This window comes from Epithele typhae, assembly GCF_022376455.1.
Source record: "Epithele typhae strain CBS 203.58 chromosome Unknown BXZ73scaffold_91, whole genome shotgun sequence".
Classification (NCBI taxonomy): domain Eukaryota; kingdom Fungi; phylum Basidiomycota; class Agaricomycetes; order Polyporales; family Epitheliaceae; genus Epithele; species Epithele typhae.
The window spans coordinates 10,059-31,981 of NW_025954282.1; the positions used below are offsets into that span (position 1 = coordinate 10,059).

Sequence of the window (21,923 nt, forward strand, 5' to 3'; positions counted from 1 at the left end):
AGCAACCTGCGCGCATTCGGCTCGCACCCCTGAGTGACTTTGCCAACACGGGTGCGATGCAAGGGCATGTGGTAACTGATGTCTTGTAGTTGATGTACCACTCAGGGCACAACTCGCTGGCAGTGCTTATGCATCCATACATTCGTACCCTTTATGTTTATAACCTCCGCAGGGAATTAGTCCGAGCTGCGCCCCCTGCCTCTATCGAACCGGTGTATTTACAAGTTCAGGCAGCCAAACCCTCCGATGTAATCTTAGCAACATCCACTACGGCATGCGATCCACATAGCAATAATATGTATGTTCCGTCGTCACTTTGCCAAGGCTGATTTTATGGGATCAGAACCGAGCTATATACAAAGGTGGAGTGGCCACTCACGATAGCGACCGAGTCGTTGAAGTCGGCAAGAGCCCCTGGAGGACCCGTGAAAGTGCCAAAGACACCGATATGTTTGTATCCGGTCATGAGTAGCCAGGGCACATTGTCGATAGAGCCGGAAGGAGGTGGCAAGTGTTGAGATACGAGTATAAGGAGGTACATGTTGGCGACGAAGGCCTTGGTGCAGATCGAGCAGTGCGGCTGCTTATATAAATCCCTGCTCCAGGGGACGCGTGATTGAGTATCAGCACATCGGCGCTTCAATATGGACGAAGCCGGTCTAAAAGGTAGCGCGGGCGCGACTTACGTGTTTGTTCACGATCTGGAGCACAATGGAGCGCATTCGTGCATTGTTGTTGTAGCGCCTCCCCGTGCCGCACTTTGTTTTGTCTTCTTCCTTTGTGCGTCCCTGCATCACACTAACGTCGTTCCCTTATCGGTAAAGGGGGTGATATATACGCTATGGAACAGAATGGCTTAACTCCACCGTGAGGGGCGGGATGTTGAGGTCCCGCAGCGCGCGCCGCCGGCCGGTTCACAAAGAGACAAAGAGCGGCGCGAGCGATGTGTAGAGCACAACCTGCAGGCTGCAGCGCGTTGTTGACGAAAACGAGGATCGCGCGCAGTACTTCACGTCGCCCCGCACGAGGCGTTCCACAGCACGACGGTGGCGATGCACCGCGCCGCGAGGCCCGACGGAGCCGCTGCGAGAAATAATCGCGGTTTAAACATGTTTACACAAGTTGGATCGATGGCACGGACGGCCAGCGACAACTGGAACTTGGCCGAACGAGCGCGAGGTACTACGTACTCACCGCGTACGAACTCATCCCCACCCATAAACATCGAAGCGCCCAACAGGCTCCGACGCTGCGCCGACACGCACCTAGACTCCGATGTCGTCATGGTCGTCGACGCGCCGGCGGGCCCTGACGCGCGCGCCCGCGTGAAAGCCCGGGACTGCAGTAGCCCCTAGCGGGCGCCCCGCCGCGACGGGGCCCCTCTCCCGGACAGTATGACGAGGGCGATGGGAGGAGGAGGCGGGTGATTATGTCATGACTCCACGTCAGCTCATCTATTCCGTGCTGCCGCGGGGTGAGTAGACTAGCCCCTCGCGCCCGTCCGCTGGGAGCTCACTGCCGCCAGCGCGACTCGAGCATCTTCGAGCTACCCGCCCTCCCGCAACCTGTTAATGTGTCTTCTTCTTTAGTAGCTCTAGTTTTCGTATTGTACATGTAGCGCCGTCCATCGGAAATCAAATTCGAATCATCGAGAGCCTGGGCACCTGGGCCGACACAGGCTGAGTTCCTGAGATCTGCATTGTGAAGAATCGAGCAGTGGACGAAGAGAGCCATAGGGGCGAAAGGACGCCGGATGGCGGGTAGGGTGTCAGATACGACGACGATGGTGGATGAGATGATAGAATGGATATCGATCTAGGACGATACGGCGGCATAGTGCTGTGCGATGCGTGTCCTCGATCGATATCCATTCTATCATCTCATCCACCATCGTCGTCGTATCCGACACCCTACCCGCCATCCGGCGTCCTTTCGCCCCTATGGCTCTCTTCGTCCACGTTGAATCGCGGCTGTTGGAGGAGATGTGGAAGACGGAGGTGGTGATGGAGCGTAGAAAGGGAAACGTGAGTGGGAACGTGACTGGAGATGATGAACGGCACACCAGCACCGGGCTCGATGCCGCCCGCGGAGGTATGTACCAGTGACTGGGCGCGGAGGACGAGTTGTTGGCGCGGCTCAAGGGAGAGGATATGGTCTCGCCAAACTAAACGCGAACACGGCGCGATGGAGTGGAGGGCCCTGGGTTCAGCCCAGTCAGTGCAGAGGACGTCCCAGGCTTCACGGTGATGTGCATTCAACTCCGGTATGAGCCAACAGGAGTGAGGGTGAAAGAGCGAGCTCGCGTAAATGAGAGGCTCGCGAAGTCGAATAGAGCAGAAGGGACAGATACAACGCGCCGCGGGATGTATAACACAAAGTCAAACGCGAGCATAAATACATGCTGCCCGTATAGTACGAGTAGAGGGCCTTCCCGAGTCATACAAAGCCGCGGAAATAGTGACAATGAGGCGCGACTTGGGTACGAGTGGCGATGGTGCGGTACTCGTGCATATGTGTATACAGACTAGTTTCGGAGAAAGTCTGGTAGGAACAAGTTGGCCCAGCACTCGTGCGCGGTCACCATGTCCTCGACGGGGCCGTGGTACGATACAGCGTTCGGCATTCCCTGTGCTGGAGGGCGGAACCCCGACCACGAGGGGGCAGTCGTAAGGGGGCAGTGGCTTTGGAGATGAAGGTCCGATCCGCATGCACAGCAGTGAATGATGGGGTGCGGGCTATTGTCCTCGTACAGAGTCATCTCCACCCCATCTACTTGCGTGGTCGAGGTGCGCCCTCCGCAGATGGCGCGTTTCATGAGGAGAACGAGGAAAGAGTGCATGACTATGGTGAAGGGGAGTGCCAAGAGAAGGAGGCCGAACGGGCCATTGTCGTCACGATCCCCGAGTTCGACAGGCTGGATGTGGATCGTGCGGAGGAATTGCTCAATGGTGATGAGCTCCAGGTCCGGGAGTTGGTGGGCGGCCATGAGCCGGAGCGCACAGTCCCGGAAATGATCGTCGTTCCGCAGGCGTTGGAGGAACTCGGTCAGAACTGCGTCCCGGATACGGACCACCTCGTTGAAAGACGGCTGACCATGGAGGAGATCTTGCCCCAGGATGACGAATATTTTCCACGGGGTCGCGAAGGAAGATGGACCGGGGTTCGGGTAGACGGAGAAGGATAGGAATCGTCCTAGATCGAAGTGGGCACGATTAAGGAGATATCGAGTGAGCGCGTGTTCTGGGTCGTCACGGATGTACAGCGCGATGGCGTTCCTGAGCGGAGGAGGGACGGGTACGCTGAAGGTCTCATCTGAGAGGACGTCCTCCCAAGACCTGGCCTCGAAGGTCCGCGCGGGGAGCCCTTCCTCGCCCTCAAAAGTAAAGACGGTCTGCATGAGGCACGGGAGAATGGATCGGAAGCGTAGAGTATCCTCCGGGTGGGCGCAGTGGCCGTGTTTGACAACGATAAGTGGACCGGCGAGTGGAACGATGAGTTCGCCTGAGAGCTCATCTTGATCGCGGTGGTTCCAGCAACATGATATGGGGAGAGGGAGAGGGCCTCGAGCGAGCGAGGAGTCGGGAAAAGCAAGTGGATATTTCAGCACTTCGCTTTGGTGAGAGCCCCAGTATGCCGGATTCGAGAAGAGAGCTGTGAACGAGTTCGTAAGAGCAGGGTCCCGGGCCGGGTTGTATCTCGCGATGTCTCCATTCCAATGAAGATCTACTCGGGCAGTAAGAACCATGTTATTGTGGCCCACGTAAGTAACTCGTACCTCTGTCTTCTGGATCGCCGCTTGCTTCTGCTGTGCGGTCTCGTGCCAGTTCTTCGGCGAGGTCGAAGAGGGTGGGCATGATGGGGTGTAAGGGGCAGCTGATGGGTGGGCTGGAGCGCCGGCATCGTTTCGAAGATATGCCGCGCTAGGAGTGGCATAAGGCACAAAGGAGAGGGGGCACGCGTTTTGCCCAACGCCATGTGTTCAAACGCCTTTGATTCGCAAGTGGCAGAGTTCACATGCCTTCTCCGCTCTTTCCGGAGCCAGAAGATGCGCCACGCGAACTCGGTCATATGGATCTGTGGTCTCCAAGTCGCTCTGTGCCGAGCCTTCGGTAAAATTGCAGTACTTACAGCACAGTCGACGCTCGGGAGGTCTGCTTCCCGAAATCGGAGCACTGAAAGTCGAAGTATCGGAGGGGTCCGCCGCTCGATCGGAACTCCGCGGACAGCATGCGGTGGGCAGCGCCTGATCATCGTGATTCCTTTCTCATGCTGCCTGCGGTTGCATGCCTTCAGGGCGACGTGCCACTCAACGTTCAACTGTGATCGCATTATGTGCGGTACGCGTCCGGCCAATAGATACGGCGTGGGTGCTACTGCGCTTGCTATGTTCGTGTTCACAGCCAGCAGGTGTGCAGCGCGGGGCCGCGCGCACATGGAGGAGCAGCGAGGACGGGAGTGCTGCGCACACGTGTTGTCGCTCGCGCGGGCCGATGATGCGCATGCCGCGCGGCACGCCTCGTACCAAATCATCCGGCTCAAGTCCACTACCTCACGCAGCGCGCATCGACACACGCACCCCCCTACGAGTTCGAGACGTCGCCACCACCACCACCACCACCACGCCGCTCGCGCGCGCCTTCCCCATATCGGTCTTCCGCCACCGTCCTCGCCTCAGCCGTCCTGCTGTCCTCCAGATCGTCCCCGCGCGCAGCGCGTTTCATCCCACTCCTTCACGCGCTCGTCTTCTCCACTCGCGCCGGGCCAATTGTCCGCAGTATAAGCTCGATGAGCACGCACGCGATCCCCTTCTCATCCCCTTTCGCGCGCCTCCCGGCGTTAGCATCCCATCACGTAGTAAACGTCCGATGATATGATGCTAACACCGGTAAGAGTTGCAAGGGGTGAGGGCCGAGGTCGAGTCCGTGTAGGCGTGAGACGCGGGAAGTCGGACGAGTGAACGAGCACCAGGGGACGGAATTCGCGAACGCGGAGGACAGGAGAGGAAGAGAAGCAGAGAGGCGATAGACGCGGTGATGTGCAGGGCAACGCGGGGGTTGCGCTACGGTGTGCGACTCACCACACTGGCTCAGGCCGTGGTCCCGTGCCACTACGGCGTCAACCGAACGCGGGATAGCCGCCGTCCCGTTCCGATTACTGAACGTACTTAGCACTACGCGTGTAGGTAACGAGCTCTGGCACGGATCCATCATCATCTCCATCATCAGCTACGGTGTGCGAGTGGAAGAGGATCGCCAGTGGGAAGCACCGAGAAGAGGAAGAGAGGCGGAAGATAGGACGTGGGCGGAGACGAAACAAGGAGACGGAGACGGAGACTAGACTGACACACGGGCCAAAGACAGACGGGAACTGGGGTGAGACGACGCTCTCCGGCACCAAACCGGACGAGGGAAGCTGTATTGCGACGACGGCGAGCTACAGTAGATATACTAGTGCGTATGTAAGCAGTGTAGCAACAGCAACAGCGGAGGTGGTCGGGATGGTAATGCGCGGATGAGGACATAACGAGCGCCGGACGTACAGTATACATACGCGCTCAGCGGAGCTGGGTGCGTATCAGCGGACGAGGGGGCGCGCACGGGCGATGGGCGATGGGCGATAGGCGGCGAGTACGATGACGATGAGCGACGAAGATGATATGAGACGATACGAGGTCGAGTAGAGGCGAAGTCGAGGAGTGAGCACACAATGCACACACAGGATTGCGAGGAAAATGAACTAGATAGCATGCAGCGCGAGTCGATTCTAAATGCATGCGAATGTGGCCTGCGCGAGAGCGTGACTACGACCGAAACAAACACCCAAAACGTATCTACGAGTCAGAGTTTCATGGCGAGCAGCTGAAGATGTGAGAAACAAGTGGCGGAGCGGGGCAACGAGTGGGGCTGACCATGGAGGCCGTGGAATGAGGTATTCGAGGGGACGAAAAGGAGAAGAAACGCGTGTGGATGTGTGGCTAAACATGAAGCCGGAACGATCGCGAGGGTCGGTGTGGCGTGCCGTAGAGACGAGGGACGAGGATGTACAGTGGGCTCGGGCGCGGAGCTCGCGCGGGCGTCTGACGGACGCGTGCACGTACCAGCGGCGGTGGATACATATCACCGACGACAAGCGATAGTGGTCATCGGGGCAGGCACGAGTAGGTGTATATACGAGCGGAGGTGTACCGAGGCAGAAAGTACCCATCAACGGCAACCACGCATACTCAGTCAGTTGAGGTACCAACGCGCCGCAACTCCCTAGAAAGTTTGAGCTATAGGTGCAACCAAGTTGGAGAGAGACAACGAACCTCTTGACCGGGTAAGCAAGCTCCAGCCGGGAGTTGAACTCATCAAGAGCAACACAGGGATCAAACAGATGGAGGTAGATCTGTTCGTTCATAACTCCCACGTGCTTGGTAGCCCTGTGCATGTGTTGGAGCGATGAAAAACCCTCTATGCGCGTGGCTCACTCACATATGGTCCAGCACACCTGTTCTTAACAAACCACTTGCACCGCACCAGTGGCACTTGTGATTGGTTCGATTTCCCGGCAGTGGGCCACCACCTTGCTCTTGGATCTTCTGTTTCATGGCGCTCTTATACGCTGACATGGTGTTGATCAATTTGCCGTCCAGGATCGTCGGCAAGTGTTTCACCCTCTTGTTCCGTCGCCTACTCGTAGCTTCCGGCGCGGCTCTCTTGTTGAAGCCTGAGGGCTGCTGCGATTCAACAAAGTCAGCACGCCCACACTATGTTAGCGCATGAGATCGTGCGTAAGTCACCGGAGCCTCTTGTGTGTCATGCACGCGATCGAAACCACTGGTACCTGGAAGAACATTACTAGATGCCGACCGTCAAGGGAATGGGACCTACTGCTGTATGTGTCTCCAGGTGGGAAATTCGAGACAGAGAGCCACGCATAGTACAACATGTTATGCAGCTGAAGCACATCAGCCGGATGACCCGAGTTCCAGCGTCGATATTCTGCCTGCTCTGACAGCAAGTTGAAGGATGACTGGACACTATCTGTAGACAGAAAGTCCCAGGCCGCCTTGATAGAGCTCTGACTATTGATGACCTGGTGTCGTCAGCGTTCAGGTGCGTATACTGTGTTCAATGTCCATTCACCTGGTGAGCCCAGCCAGCTGGTATCCAAACGGCAGTGCCTACGTGCTGTTCGACCACTACGTAGTCGACCCCCTGAGATTTCAGCTCATCGAGCATGTCCTTAGTCAAAAAGCAACTTTGACTGTGAATAGGATCTGCCCCTTGAAGATGAGAAAATACTGAGCGCATGTATCCGCGGAGCGCGAGTAGGCTTTGAGGACTGAACAGGGTCCAAACGGCGCCAACCCCGGTGCCGAGAGACCACAGCATGATATTGATAGCACTCGTGACATCGAGATGGAGGTTCGTGGTCCCCATCCTCGAGGTCGAATCCGGATTGTGTTGTGCGATGTAGAATTTGGGCCCTGTTACATGATCAGTTTCAACATGTACTTCAGGCCCCAGAGCATGTCAACATTACCGAGATCCGGCGCATTCCCATTGAGGGGATAGTGAGCGGAGAGGTTCCTGACACCATCCACAGCCGCAACATCTCTGAACGGCCCAGGGAGCATCATCTTCAAATCCGAGTAAAAACCTGGCAACAGGTCTCTGAAGTGTGCATTGGGAGGAAAATCCTGAAAGGAGATGTGTGAGTTGCCTAGATGGAGCATATGGTAATCGCTCACCTTGACCTTGAATACCCCCTTCGAAGTGTCGCCATTGCGAAGAGTCTTCAAAAATGTTTTGGCCTTCCAAGGTCGACTGCGCTCCTCACCGGTTGTACAATCTATAAGCGTGACATCAAGGTGGCCGAACTCAGAGATCAACCGGTCGGGGCCCCATTCTCGGCCCAGTCTACCATCCAATCCAGTCACGATCATGGGGAAGCTGGGACTCCACTGCGCCATGAACTCCGACTTGTTTGATGTTAGGGAGCACCATAACGGCGTTCCGTCTGTAGGATGCTGAGCTTCAGGCACTGGACTACTAGGGTCAACATGGCGCCACACATATTGGGAACGAGTCACCTGTCAAGTACCGGAACTTGATTTTCCATATCTTCGATCAACTTGGTGAGCTCCTCTTCCGTAAACTGGGTGTATGGGCGAAAATGGCTCTGAGCGTGTGAGGGCGAGCGTTCAGCGGTACATGTCAGGGCATCTTTCAGGATGCCGGGAGACTGAAGACAATGGCGGTGATGAGCGAGATAAGGCGAATCTTTGAGCGTTGTATTACCTCTAAAGGGAGGCGATTGAAGCAGCCAATACACAGCTCCGCTCCACATGTTATACACTGCCAGGATTGCGCGAACAGCGCACCACAGCACCCATCTACGGATCAAGGGAACATTAATCACAGTGGTGCATGATAGTGACGGACTCACCGCAGGTTACCAGGACTGCAGGATCGATCCTGAAGTAATTGTGTGCTACTCCACCGATGTGATCGAGCTCTGCTTTGAGAACTGGGAGTAGATGTTTGATGACAACGGTCTGGACGATACTTTCACGTAAGAGAGACTCAAAATACTGGCTCATTCAGGAACTCACACAAACTGCTCCAACGTCCAACTTGTTCGGCGGTCGATCAAATTTTCTTGCAAAGTGCGGGTCATTGCTGTGCGTGTGGTGAAACAGGACTTCTTCGCCATCTACGTGTCGATAATCTGGGAGATGGAATGTGATGAGGATTTGTCGTAACATCCAGATACGTACAATACCGACCTTGAAAGCGACAGCCATCAGGATCGTTGGAGGCACATTCCATACAAGATGGAAACCCCTGAAAGGCGACCAAATCCTTGGAACTTCGCAGTTCGCAACACGGAACAGTCTGCGAGATCATGAGATTTTGCTGGATCAAAGGGCAGCGAGAATCGAACAAGAGAGGAGCTATGACGTGGCAACCAGACAAGAGGTGGGCGGGTCGTATTTATTAATTATTATGCCACATCATCACCGCCCTCGTGTCCAGCGCATGGAGATCACGTGCGTCTTTTCCTCCACGCGCAATTGCATAGAGCAGACAGGCCAGCCGCCAGCGGGCTGTCCGAGAAAGTCGTCTGTAAGCAGGTCATCCGCCCTCCCCTTCGTCTGAGCGTGGTCGCCGTGCGTCGGAGAGCTCGACATCCGCCTAAACGCGTCCTCGTTGCGTTCGTATGTGGCTTTAAGTGACTGCGACTACGCTGACAACCGTCACCCTTCAGCCGCGGCCATACGCATTCACTCCGGCTCGGCCCTGCTGTTTCGACGATGTTCGAACGGGCGCGCCGTGGTCTCACCGTCGGAGCACGGGTGGTACGGCGCGTGGATTGGTAGAGGCGCGGTTGTTGTTAGTTCGCACCGGAGGTAGTTTGGTACGATGCGCACAATTGTTATGATAAAAGTAGACGCATGAACAGTGTGAGAAACGAGCCAATATTATGAGGAGTGCATTGCGTCATAGATTGCGTCAAAGGACTGTGAGGGAAGATTGATGCAGGTACGAAAGGATTTTACACGAAGAGGAAGAGAAGTAGCCGAAGCAGGAAGACAGGGACGTATCAGCGCATTTAAGACAGAGATAATGGTGTGGTCGGGAGGCTCTATGGACACTCAGCCATCGTAGGTCTGCGCCCTGAGGTGTCTGCAGGTGGACCGGAATAGCGCCAGCGCTGGGGACTAAAAGTTCATATCTAAAAGTGTCTCAATTAGCATCGGCATGCACGACGAGGCTAATACCCCCACCTTCCGTGAAGTCTTCTTCCTCATTATTGCCATCGGAATCGCTGTCTTTGCTATCGGAATCGTTGTCTTCCCCTAAATATGGCCACGGATAGTCGCCGACTTGTCTGTTGGGCTCATCATAGAGCGAGAAATCATAGGGCGCGTCACCCATTTTCAGTCCGTCTTTCTCACCATCGTTCAGAGATCGTAGCCATGCGGGATCGTAGCAGGACTTAGGAAGACCTCGAGGAGCCTCCTTGTCGACCTCATTAGCACCCGATGTCGGCAGTGCTCTCTTGCGTGGTACACTTCCCCCCTTCCTGTGCCCCGTGCGGGCCACGTAATCGATAGAGTGGAGGAGATTGCGCAATTCTTCACTCATCCAGGAGGCATTCACGATGTTGAACTGCGGAGGGAAGATCAGATGTTGTGTCTTCTTCCCATCATGTGGATCCACCGAATCCTCGTAAGCCGACTCATCGTCGCTCATGCATTTCGCAGGAATGCGGAGTATGAGCTTCACATGGCGCTTCGAAATTCTGGCAGATTCGGACGCAGTGTTGTAGCGCGACGTACGAAGCTACACAATAATGTCAACGAAATGAAACGACGTTGGGGTGGTATGCGCACCGTGCCACGCCGTGATGTTATTCGGGCTTTCTTCCGAATCAGTTCTTCTTCAGGTTTGGTCCTGTTCTTCTTCGCTGCCGAAATTTTATCTCTGTATGAGCGTATGATCTTGTCGTAAGCAGCCTCGACGCAGTTCACAGTAAGGTACGTTGCTGTGACTACGGATGCAGTCGGAGTACCAGCGAGTTCGCTCAAGGCATCCGCGACGAAAAATTTCTTGGCACCTTCGTTCCAGCTGAAGCGGGAGCTTTTTGAACGTTGCAAAGATTGGTTTTCGTCGAAATCCACCTGGAAAGTGTCTCTTGTGAAGTACGAGTCCCGTCGTCTTTGGAAGTCTCGCTTCGCTTCATCAGATACCGTCTGGTCAGCGAGCTCTTCAGGGGATTTTTCGCCGAACAGCTCCGCGACGTGCATACGGACTGCTCTCTGCATGCGATTGATGTGTGAGCATGGCCTAATGGCACGTTGAAACAGCCATACCTGCAGAGTGAGTAGCTTCGCCTTCTCCTGTTGCCGTACCACTGGTGTGTCCGGTTGGTCAAACGGGATGATGACTAGATCGTCCATCGAAGGGGCCTTCTTTCGTCGTGTACGAGAGGGCGGTGAACAGGACGAAACAATATCTTTCTCGCTCTGCCGATTCGGCGGCCACTTTTGCGGCGACGACTTCGATGGGCGACCCGCTTTTTTTGCCTGGGGTGTCATGGTGCTTGACACGTCATTGACGCGATCGCTAGCGATAAGCTCGTCTATGCGTTCGTCAACTGAATCGATACGATGACTGCTCGAGGTGAGTAGTCAGGAAAAAAAACATGACAGCAACATGCTCACCTGACAATAGCCACGTCCTTTCGTGTCGAAATTACTGTTGTAGCAACGAGACTCGTCTGTGCGGCAATGCCTTCGATGAATTCCATAAGCTTTGTGGCCCATGTAGGAGTTTCTTCTGAACGCTATGAATGTATTTCCTGTCAGCTCAGAAGCACAGACCAAACCGATCGAACAAAAGCACATACTTCGCCATCATCGCCATTGTTGTGTATTTCGGGTTGGTCGGCTTCGCTGTCAGTGGCCGTGTGTCCTCTGCGACCGTGAGTATCGGGGCGGTTGGATTTGCGATGGGAAGCTTTAAACTTGCCCTTGGGGTTATCGATTGGGAAGCCCTGAGACGCGCCAACTAATGGAAAAACATTACAGGCAGTACGTGGTACATGTGGTGGTGACCCAGTGCTGCCCTCTCCAGGCATTTTCATCTGGATTGAATGGGCGACCTCGGCTTCGGGAGCGACTACAGGGGAGGGAGTGCCACCGTCCTCGCCCATCTCTATGTCTGATTGATCCGAAGACATCGGAGGGTTGGAAGAGGGCACAGAATAGGACGGCCAATGAGAATCGCTCTCCCTGAAGGTCGGCAGCACGGCTGGGGGGGCGAAATGTGACGGCGGTGCGACCGAAAGATATGTGGGCACCACGGGGGCAGGTTTCCCCAAGGGTGGCGCGACCGGAGGCGAAGCCTGCAATAAAGCACCCATACGCCCGAAGGACGGTGGTGCCGCTGGAAAAGCGGGCATGACTGCAACATTGTGGACCAAGGAGGAGAGGTGGGTAATGCATGCCTGAAGAACGGTGGCGGGGCCGGAGGAGCGGCAGGCAGAACGGGCCCGAGCTGTAAAGGAGCGGCGGGGCCGGACTGCTCGAAGGACGGTGGTGCGGGAAGAACAGGGCCGGGCTGCCAAGGAGCGGCGGGCAGAACGGGGACGGGCTGCAGGGGAGCGGCGGGGCCGGGTTGCTCGAGGGACGGTGGTGCAGGAAGAACGGGGCCGGGCTGCTCGAGGAGGTGGTGCGGGAAGAACGGGGGCGCGGAGGGGGGCGGGGGGGCGGGGGGGGGGCGGGGGGGCGCAGGGGGCGGCGGGGCCGGGGGGGGGGGGAGAAGGGGCGGGCTGCGAGGGTGGGGGGGAGGGGCGGTGCAGGGGAGCGGCGGGCCGGGTTGTCGAAGGACGGTGGTGCGGGAAGAACGGGGCCAGGCTGCCAAGGAGCGGCGGGCAGAACGGGGGCCGGGGCTGCCGAGGGACGGGGGCAGGGGGGCGGGCTGCTCGAGGGAGGTGGTGCGGGAAGAACGGGGGGCGGGGGGCGGGGCCGGGTGCTCGAAGGAGGTGGGCGGGAGAACGGGGCCGGGCTGCGAGGGGGGGGGGGGGGGGGGGAGCGGCGGGCAGAACGGGGCCGGGCTGCAGGGGAGCGGCGGGGCCGGGTTGTTCGAAGGACGGTGGTGCGGGAAGAACGGGGCCGGGCTGCTCGAGGGACGGTGGCCCGAATGAACCAAGCTTGAAGTAGAGCTGGCGATGGGTCATTACACGAGCTCGGTGAGCAGAGCCGTGCACTAACCTTCTGTAGCTGTTCCGGAGTGAAATGTATCAACATCTATGATGGATAATGAGAATGGTCCTATAGTCAACATGGTGGTAGACGAACCCGAGCAATCGTTTCTCCTTTCGGTCGTTTCACGTGACGATTGTCTTTCATATCGTCTGGGCTGGAGGACCGCCTGCGTTTTTGCCCCTTTTTTGTGGCGTAGACGTACATCTGGAACTGGCTTGAACAAAGAGACCATCATCAATGAGGCGTCAGATTGAAGCTTACGTTCTTTACAACCTCTGCGGAAAAGTTTTTTGACATCTATTCGTGGGAGTTGAAGTTCGTAGGCGTATGGTCAACGGACAAACATACCAGTTGGTGAACTTCTTGTCTGAGGCGATCCAACTCAAGCTCAACACGATCAGAATGCCCCACTCCTGTGGATATCTGAAGTCGGGATGGGGCGGGGGCATCGTCGCTGGACATTGGGAATGTAGAGGGTGAGGGCACCCTGAGTGGAATGGTAGGGCCATATATCTGAACGCACTAACAAACAAACCTATGAGACAATAAGGAAGCAAAGAGGTTTCGGGGTTGTCCTATCACGCAACAGAAACATCCCGTTAGCAGCATGAAGTCGTCAAAATCTGACCTTTCGCGTGTCCTTTGGCGATACATGATTGTCGTGGTGAGAAGTCAAAGCAGTACATGGCAGACATTCCAAATGGATGCACATCTGGCGAGAGCAGGCAACGCGACAACCCAAATTCTGTGCAGTCGGTCACGGAAACGACGGTGAACAGGCAACAGCTTGCGGCAAATCATTTCACACGTGCGAGGATCTCGTAGATAATGCATGAAAAATTGTATTCAAGATGAAACGGCTTTTGTGTGCTGAGCTGCCTAAGACCCTAACAACAATGAAGACCAGAACACAAAGCAATGCTGCAAAACTCGCAACGCAGGCAAAATAGACACGGAGAACAACGAACGAGAATGATGGTGGGGATAACTGTGCTGTAATGGGCAGGCAGGAAGCGGTAGAGGCCGGGTGAACAACCGGGTGCACACATGGAAGAAGGCCTAACGTACCGAATGGAAAGGTGCATAGAGGTGCGTCGCGACGCTCGCGGGGCAAACGCGCGCTAGGTGGAGGACAAACGAAGACCGGTTTATGGTGACGGCCTGGAGGGGAACGGAGGGACGAGGGGGGGCGAAGCGTGAACGTTTGAACAAAGGATCGCAAACACAAAGACGAGAGCACTTACCGGGGACACCGGAGTGGCACAGAGCAGCGGTAAGTTGACGACGGTGCTTGGGGCAGGCGGGGACGCTGGAGGGTCCGCGGGGTGGACCGGGGGAGCCGTCGTCTTCACCGTGGCTCTCGTCGTGGAGGTCTTCGCGGACGTGCAAGGAACATGGCACACGCTCACTGGTCAGGGCATCGAGCCCCTCCATCAGAGCGCGTACTACTCCCTCGCTCGACCAGACACCACGCCTCGCAGCCGGAGGTCGTCGCCGCCGCCGGTCGTGGTCGATGTTCCGGTGGGCTTGATGCCTTGGGGGAAGGACCGGGGACATTGGAGTGGCACAGAGCAGCGGTAAGTCGGCGACGGCGCTTGGGGCAGGCGGGGTGCTGGAGGGTCGGAGGGGACGCTGGAGGGTCGGCGGGGTGGACCGGAGAGCCGTCCGTCGTCTTCACCGTGGCCCTCGTCGTGGAGGTCGTCGCGGACGCGCAAGGAACATGACACACGCTCACTGGTCAGGGCATCGAGCCCCTCCATCAGAGCGTATGTCACTTCCTCGCTCGGCCAGACACCACGCCGCAGCCGGAGGTCGTCGTCGCCGCCTGTCGTGGTCGATGTTCCGGTGAGCTTGATGCCTTGGGGAAGGACCGTGGCGGAGGCGGAGAGTTGAAGGCAGTCCCAGACGGGCTCGAGTGCAGCCCTCGCCACATCGAGCCGTCGGAGCGATGAGAAGGAGGAGCGGGGACGGAGCAGCAATGGGGACGCTCGTCGCTGAGGAGCGGCAAACAGGTGAAGCGCAAGTGCAGTGCAGCTAGGCAAGCGCGCTTGTCACCCCCATGTCACTACTTAACGTGACACCACTTGATCCTCGATATCGAATGGGCCCCCGCTCAGCTCACGTTTTCATAAATCAGTGTTCCCGGGTAATCCCTAGTTTCGGCTCCAGACCCTCTGAGGAGCTCCCCGCACAGGCGCTCACAGTGCTAGAACGGTGCAAGGAGAGGGAAAAGTATAAGTGGACGTACTTACTTGATGTTACACGGTGATCTTAGGCATGGATAACAAAAATGATAGCTGTGTGATAAGCGAGAAACCGGTTGATGTTGTGAGCGCCCGTGCAGAGAGCTCCTCAGCCCACGCGGGCGCCTTCAGGGCGTCTGGCGCCAAGACTAGTCCTTACCCGGCTACGCCGGCCGCGCCTACCTAATTCATCCCTCTCCTGCACGCGTGCGTCTATCCTCACCTGTACCTCACATCAATCAGGCCGGCTTAGCCCGTGGCACCGGGGGGGGTGGCCCGGGTCAAGTAGACCTGAAACCGTGCTCCCCCGCACGTTTGAATAATTCGTCCAATAAACCCGAGCTGTTTCCCAACAGGGAAGTGCTCGAACGCCCTCCCTCCCAAGTCCCCCAGCCCATCACGTGTCCCCATCCTCCAGATCTCCCATCAGTCCGCGTTATCTCTCCCGCCCCCACCCGCGTTATCTCCCGCGCCCACGCCTACGTTATCTCCCGCGCCGGCGCCGGCGCCGCGCGCCTCCCTGCCCCGCCACCCGTGCTCGCTGTGCCCGACAGTGAGCTCGCTGTCCCTGCACCCTGCCTCCCCCTCCTCTCCGTTTCCCTCCGTTCTTTTTGTAATTACTTGTATTCAAAATGCGCACCTAATGGTACACAATTCGATGGCCACACCTTCCTGGGTGTGCCTGCACTGAGCCCTCAAACCTCCCAAAATGTGTGCAATACAGGAACATATACAAGCACTCAAATTATGGATAAGTCCTGCATCAGATAGTTGTATATGAGAGCTGCTCTATCATAAAATCGCAGGTGGATAGCTAGAGGGGTGCAGGTATGATGTCATATGTTATTTCAGAATGACATACCCCACAGTGACATGGTATATGCATATATCGTCTTATGTACACCCCGAATCGTACCTAGAGGTCATTCAGAGCGCGTTTCAAAAAGAAGCAAGTGAATAAACAATGTCGTGGTGAGGATATGACATATACACAGAAGGGGGAGTTGGCTCGAAAATGCGGCCTTCATATGTTTTTGTGTAGACCTCTGATCACTTCGCATTTTGTTGCATTACGTTTAAATGTATATGTAGAGCTCAGATCGTCGTTTTGGTGCTTATCGGTGAAGGATTGAAAACAGGAAATGGTATGTCATTATTCCATGACATAGGTATAGCGAGACAGCATGTGCTCCGATTATCATTCTGAATGGCGGAATAGAACGGGGTGTTCTTCTACTCAGCGATGCAGAAGAAATCTTGAAGAATGGTTGAGAAGTGATTGAGATATGCCATATGAGCTTGAAGTGTGCAAAGTAGCGTAGGTGGTTCAAGGGCGTTCTTGTGCAACCTGCCATTCTGGACCCATATGGCATATCTCAATCACTTCTCAACCATTCTTCAAGATTTCTTCTGCATCGCTGAGTAGAAGAACACCCCGTTCTATTCCGCCATTCAGAATGATAATCGGAGCACATGCTGTCTCGCTATACTCTATGTCATGGAATAATGACATACCATTTCCTGTTTTCAATCCTTCACCGATAAGCACCAAAACGACGATCTGAGCTCTACATATACATTTAAACGTAATGCAACAAAATGCGAAGTGATCAGAGGTCTACACAAAAACATATGAAGGCCGCATTTTCGAGCCAACTCCCCCTTCTGTGTATATGTCATATCCTCACCACGACATTGTTTATTCACTTGCTTCTTTTTGAAACGCGCTCTGAATGACCTCTAGGTACGATTCGGGGTGTACATAAGACGATATATGCATATACCATGTCACTGTGGGGTATGTCATTCTGAAATAACATATGACATCATACCTGCACCCCTCTAGCTATCCACCTGCGATTTTATGATAGAGCAGCTCTCATATACAACTATCTGATGCAGGACTTATCCATAATTTGAGTGCTTGTATATGTTCCTGTATTGCACACATTTTGGGAGGTTTGAGGGCTCAGTGCAGGCACACCCAGGAAGGTGTGGCCATCGAATTGTGTACCATTAGGTGCGCATTTTGAATACAAGTATATTACAAAAAGAACGGAGGGAAACGGAGAGGAGGGGGAGGCAGGGTGCAGGGACAGCGAGCTCACTGTCGGGCACAGCGAGCACGGGTGGCGGGGCAGGGAGGCGCGCGGCGCCGGCGCCGGCGCGGGAGATAACGTAGGCGTGGGCGCGGGAGATAACGCGGGTGGGGGCGGGAGAGATAACGCGGACTGATGGGAGATCTGGAGGATGGGGACACGTGATGGGCTGGGGGACTTGGGAGGGAGGGCGTTCGAGCACTTCCCTGTTGGGAAACAGCTCGGGTTTATTGGACGAATTATTCAAACGTGCGGGGGAGCACGGTTTCAGGTCTACTTGACCCGGGCCACCCCCCCGGTGCCACGGGCTAAGCCGGCCTGATTGATGTGAGGTACAGGTGTCTATTCTTGTCCGCGACTCCGCGCCCGCTAGTCCTCGCCCGCGCGACCGTAACAATTAGGGCACTGAGGAAAGCCTGTACAACCTGCCATGCTAGACCCATAAGTCATATCTCAATCACTCCTCGACTGTTTTTCGAATTCCGACTTTCAGAATAACATTCGGAGTATATGTCGTCTCTCTATACTCTATGTCATACAATAATGACATATCATACCCTGTATCCAATCCTTCACTGATACGCCGTGAGCCTCAAGCGCGACGCTCGTGGTGTGTTTAGGTGAGTCGAACACCCTAAGTGTTTTCCTGTGTATGCCCTGTGCTCGCGGTACTGTTTTTTACAGCCGGACTTCAGTTGGCCCGTGTGACGGTCGCACGCGGAGCGGAAGGGCGAAAACGGGGGAAAGAGCCGTGTTGCTCGCTAGCATAAGACAATGCGAATGCGGAGACTAAGTACTACTGTAGACAGGAGAAGTAGAGCTCCAATAACGACGCTGTTATAGGCGCAGCAAGAATGAGTAATGGAGAATGTAGAGTGATGCAATGAAGTATAACCAAGCCCATGACAGACCGCGAGGAGGTTGCTTCGCGTGCGCGAGCGAGCGTTCGTTCGCTGCTCTAGGCAGGTCGGCCCCTGCTTTCGCGTCTTCGTACACCCGTTCGTCCCACTGAGTCGATGCCCACGTGTGACGGACAACAATGGAAGACGATGGGTCTCCGTTCGTCCTTCTCCATCCATTCCCGGACCTTCCGGCACACAATCACGGACACGAGCTATTAGCCGTGCATGCCGGTGTCCTAGGTCCAAAATGGTTCGTAGTGTTGACTTGGCATTATCTGCGACCGCCATGTGAATGGTCTCAGCTTCGTCGCGAAGCCCAGCCCCATCCGCTGCGCCATCATCTCGGTGTCGTACGACGTCGCCTCTCCGCACGCAATGCCGTGCCGTCGGGAGAGCTTACCCGAATGCTACGCTCGAAAAGCCGCGCCACTATGGCAGTGTGGCTTTGGGTATACAGCTCCATCCACGAAGACGACCACAGCGCGTCTGTTCACCATTGCTTCTTCGAGGCGAGGCTTCAGCTGACCTTCAACACAGGCCTCAAGCTCGTCCGCGCCTTTCCTCGGGTGCTCAAGGTTCCACTTGAGTCGTCCGCCAAAGAAGTCCGTACGCTGGGGCGTGTCTCCGCATGGAGCGCGGAAAAGTCCTCAGTGCAGTCGTTCCCACTTCTTCTACCAGAACGAGAGGTGAGTCCTCCGACTGCGGTGCTCTCTCCCCCATTGGAAAAGCTAACTTTGGGGATAGCTGATTGCACGCACAGGGCTCTTGGAGCGCCGCGAGCGTCGGGTGCAACGCCGTCGGAGCCCCGTTCTGCGCACTAGCTTCTCAATCTCACGGGAGGGATGCCCGCGAGGATCGTCATATCGCCCACCGGCGACGTTCTGAACGCACCGATCACCCACTTCAGCGCTGTATTCGGCGCTTTTCTCAGGTATTCCATGTGCTACTTGATCCCCTTGCGGCGGTACCACAGCTGACAGCCGTGCGTCATCAGGGAGAGGACGCACGACACGTACCACTTCCGCCGCTGACTGGGTGGTGTCCCCTTATTGAATTCCCCAGCATGACCAAGGAGTGGGCCGTGCTCGCTGCGCGCCCGCTGTACACGCGCACGTGGTGATGGAAAGTTAGTTTCCGGTTCAGATAGAAGCCCAGGTGCCGCAGCACCTCGACCGGTTGCAAAGGTGAGTCCCCAGTGAAGGATGCCTCCCCGAGGTCGAGAGATGGATTTGCATCCGTTCTTTTCCTCATGAACTGGCACGCTTCCGTCTCTTCGGTCTTGATCACTAGCCCCACGTGCGTGAACTCACGCAGCGTCTGTTTGTATAGGTCCACTAGCAACTGCGCGTTGCTGTGAAGGCTGCTCAATGAGACTGACCACATCCCGTCGTCCACGAGGAGCTGTAGGAACGGGTATCCCCTGGCGCCGCGGTGGATCACAGGCGCGATTTATAGGTTCGCGATCGGCGGAAAGTCGGGCTAGTCGACGGGCCCTACATGACGCCAGCTGTGCCCAGGGGTTGCAGAAGGCCCGAAGCCCGCCGGGTCACTGAGTACCGAGCACTGTCTACTCAACCTCGGTTTCAATGCCGACCTCGGAGTCGAGCGTCCACATGCGCGTCAACGGTGACGATGTGCACGCCTCGTGGCATGAATCGCGAGGGCCTCGCGGAGAAGCCGCGAGGTTGCGCACCTGAGGGTATTAGTGCGTGGAGCGTGGCGATTCCTCTTGCTTTTACGCACTCCGGCGAGGTCGCCGATTCGCTGATCAGCAGTGCAGCAGAAGCACGCCTAAGTCGTTATGTAAGCGATGGCAAAGCCAAATGGACGCACGCACGATGAGCAGCAGTGAATCGTCAGGAGCATCTGTTGCCATAGCCTATCGGCAGCTACAGATGCACCTGGTGATCCGTGATGCGCGCCCGTGTAGACGCGCCTTGGCGGGCGGCAAGGACGAATGGCGCGCATCAACGCGTGGCTGTGATGCACGCCACGCGTCCCCTTCGCCGTCCTTGCCCTCCTCCTCTTCCTCCTCCTCTTCCTCCTCCTCCACCCTCGTCGCCCCCAGCCTCCCCGCTCTGCCCAGGTAGACGATAGCGACCATATGGTCGACTGTCGCCTGCTATTGGACTCCGGTGTCACCAGGTGACACCGACCTCCCGACCTCCCGACCTCCCGACCTCCCGACCTCCCGACCTCGACCTCGACCCCGCCCTTCAGTCACCTTCCCGGCCACTCTCACAACAAACACACCGCGCGAGGACGTCCATGCGGACGTCCTCAATATGGAGATTGGAATATGGGAGCCGCGGCGATGTACCGCGGCCCTTTGTTTTAGTGAGTTCTCCGCTCCGTTCTCCTGCACTCCCAACGCCCACCCATGCCATGACAGGCCTGAGGACGTCCGCCCGACCCTCCCGTCGCTCTCCTCCTCCGCGTCGCCCGCCCCCGCCACCCGCCTTTGCGTCGCCCTCCTCCTCGCTGCCCTCTTCCTCCTCGCCCTGCTCCGCCCACCCCTTGGCCATCTGCGCCGCCGCGTTGCCCACCACCTTCATCTCCCCCTCCTCCGCGTCGTTCCAGCCCATGTCGCCTCCTCCGTGTCGCCTGCCTCCGCCTCGCCCTCGTCTCGTCCGCCCTCGTCTCGCCCACGTCCTCGCCCTCCCCCTTTGCGTCACTCGTCGCCGCCTCGCCTTCTTCCGCGCCCGCCTCCTCCACGCCCACTTCCTCCGCGCCCGCCTCGCCGCGTTACCCTTCTCCACCCACCTCGCCGTCCGCCTGCGCCTCACACGGGTCCCCCACGCCTGCGCCACCGGGTCGCCCTCCTCCGCGTTGCCGTTCTCCGCCCACATCGCCATCCACCTGCGCCTGGCCTGCGTCCTCCCGCCTGCCTGCCTCCTCCGCGCGCGCCAGGCGCGCCTTCGCCTGGCCGCGTCGCCCTACTCCGCGTGCGCCTCCTCTTCGCTCGCCTCCTACATGCTCGCCTTGCCCGCGTCCCACACGCTCACATCCCCCACGCCCGCCTACCGCCTCCGCGCCCGTATTGCCAACCTCCCCGCGTTGCCCGCCTCCATCCGCGTCGCTCCCATCCGCCCGTGTCGCCCACCCGCACCCACCTCCGCCTCTGCCTCCACATTGTTGTGGGGCGTAGTATTACTCGCTAGCCCACCTGTGTAGTAGTTTACTGATAAATATATTTGATCACTAATCATATACAAAGTGTGGTGTGAAACAAAAAGGAAGGTGAGCTCACTGTCAGAGACGGTGAGCTCAGGTGGCAGGACCCGAGGCGCCAGTATCTGGACGTCTCGGGGCAGTGTCGCGCCCATGTGGCCGGCGGCTGCGTGGGGAGCGCAACCGGGCCGGCCGGATCAACAGGTGCATCCGCACCTGCTGATAGGCTATGGTAACAGATGCACCTGATGATTCACTACTATAGGCACGACGCACATGTCAGCGGGACAGGGAGTAGGTGCCGAGCAGGCTGACGTCCGCACGCACGAGGTCGGCAACTGTATTGGCCATGCGCCTTCGGGGCTGGCTGTGGGCTCGATGCGGACGCTGTGCGGGTGTTGTTCCGTGCCGCGCGCGAATGTCAAGGACGTGTGGGCGTTCGTGGACATATGCCCGATGAAATTGAGCGGCCAGCGACTCCATAGAGTCGGTGCAGGTGCAAGAAATGGCGCAGGAGGTCAGCGCAAATGGTAACAGCGCGGAGATCCACGGGAGCACGAGAGAGATGACGAACCAGAACCGAATAGAGCAGCGTGCGCACGCGGTCCGCGGCGAGGGTCAGACGGTGGGGGGAGCAATAGGCTCCTAGGCATTGACAGTGACCCATTCGCGAGCCCCCAGAACGTGCTTAGAGCGCCGGAGGCTTCCTTCACTATCCCATGGTGAGCTACCTAGGGACATTAACGCT

General features: G+C 57.0%; 4 protein-coding genes across 4 annotated transcripts; 1 reads left to right on the top strand and 3 right to left on the bottom strand.

The window, feature by feature from the left end:
* Nucleotides 1-2,524: 2,524 nt before the first annotated feature.
* Nucleotides 2,525-3,854, bottom strand: BXZ73DRAFT_106785 (uncharacterized protein; the record flags this gene model as incomplete). The annotated part of the gene is made up of 2 exons (XM_048016723.1): nucleotides 2,525-3,723; nucleotides 3,776-3,854. 2 exons carry the CDS (start codon nucleotides 3,852-3,854, stop codon nucleotides 2,525-2,527), a joined length of 1,278 nt encoding a protein of 425 aa, XP_047872365.1.
* Nucleotides 3,855-6,777: 2,923 nt separating this feature from the next.
* On the bottom strand, nucleotides 6,778-7,960 carry BXZ73DRAFT_55261 (uncharacterized protein; the record flags this gene model as incomplete). Its single annotated transcript, XM_048021309.1, has 4 exons — nucleotides 6,778-7,077; nucleotides 7,128-7,471; nucleotides 7,528-7,684; nucleotides 7,736-7,960. Coding segments are annotated over 4 exons (1,026 nt in total), but the record flags the coding sequence as incomplete, so codon positions are not given.
* Nucleotides 7,961-9,734: 1,774 nt separating this feature from the next.
* Nucleotides 9,735-10,283, bottom strand: BXZ73DRAFT_55263 (uncharacterized protein; the record flags this gene model as incomplete). The annotated part of the gene is made up of 1 exon (XM_048021310.1): nucleotides 9,735-10,283. A coding segment is annotated over one exon (549 nt), but the record flags the coding sequence as incomplete, so codon positions are not given.
* An 8,152-nt stretch (nucleotides 10,284-18,435) lies between these two features.
* Nucleotides 18,436-21,178, top strand: BXZ73DRAFT_106788 (uncharacterized protein; the record flags this gene model as incomplete). The annotated part of the gene is made up of 3 exons (XM_048016724.1): nucleotides 18,436-18,610; nucleotides 20,225-20,341; nucleotides 20,397-21,178. 3 exons carry the CDS (start codon nucleotides 18,436-18,438, stop codon nucleotides 21,176-21,178), a joined length of 1,074 nt encoding a protein of 357 aa, XP_047872368.1.
* Nucleotides 21,179-21,923: the final 745 nt, after the last annotated feature.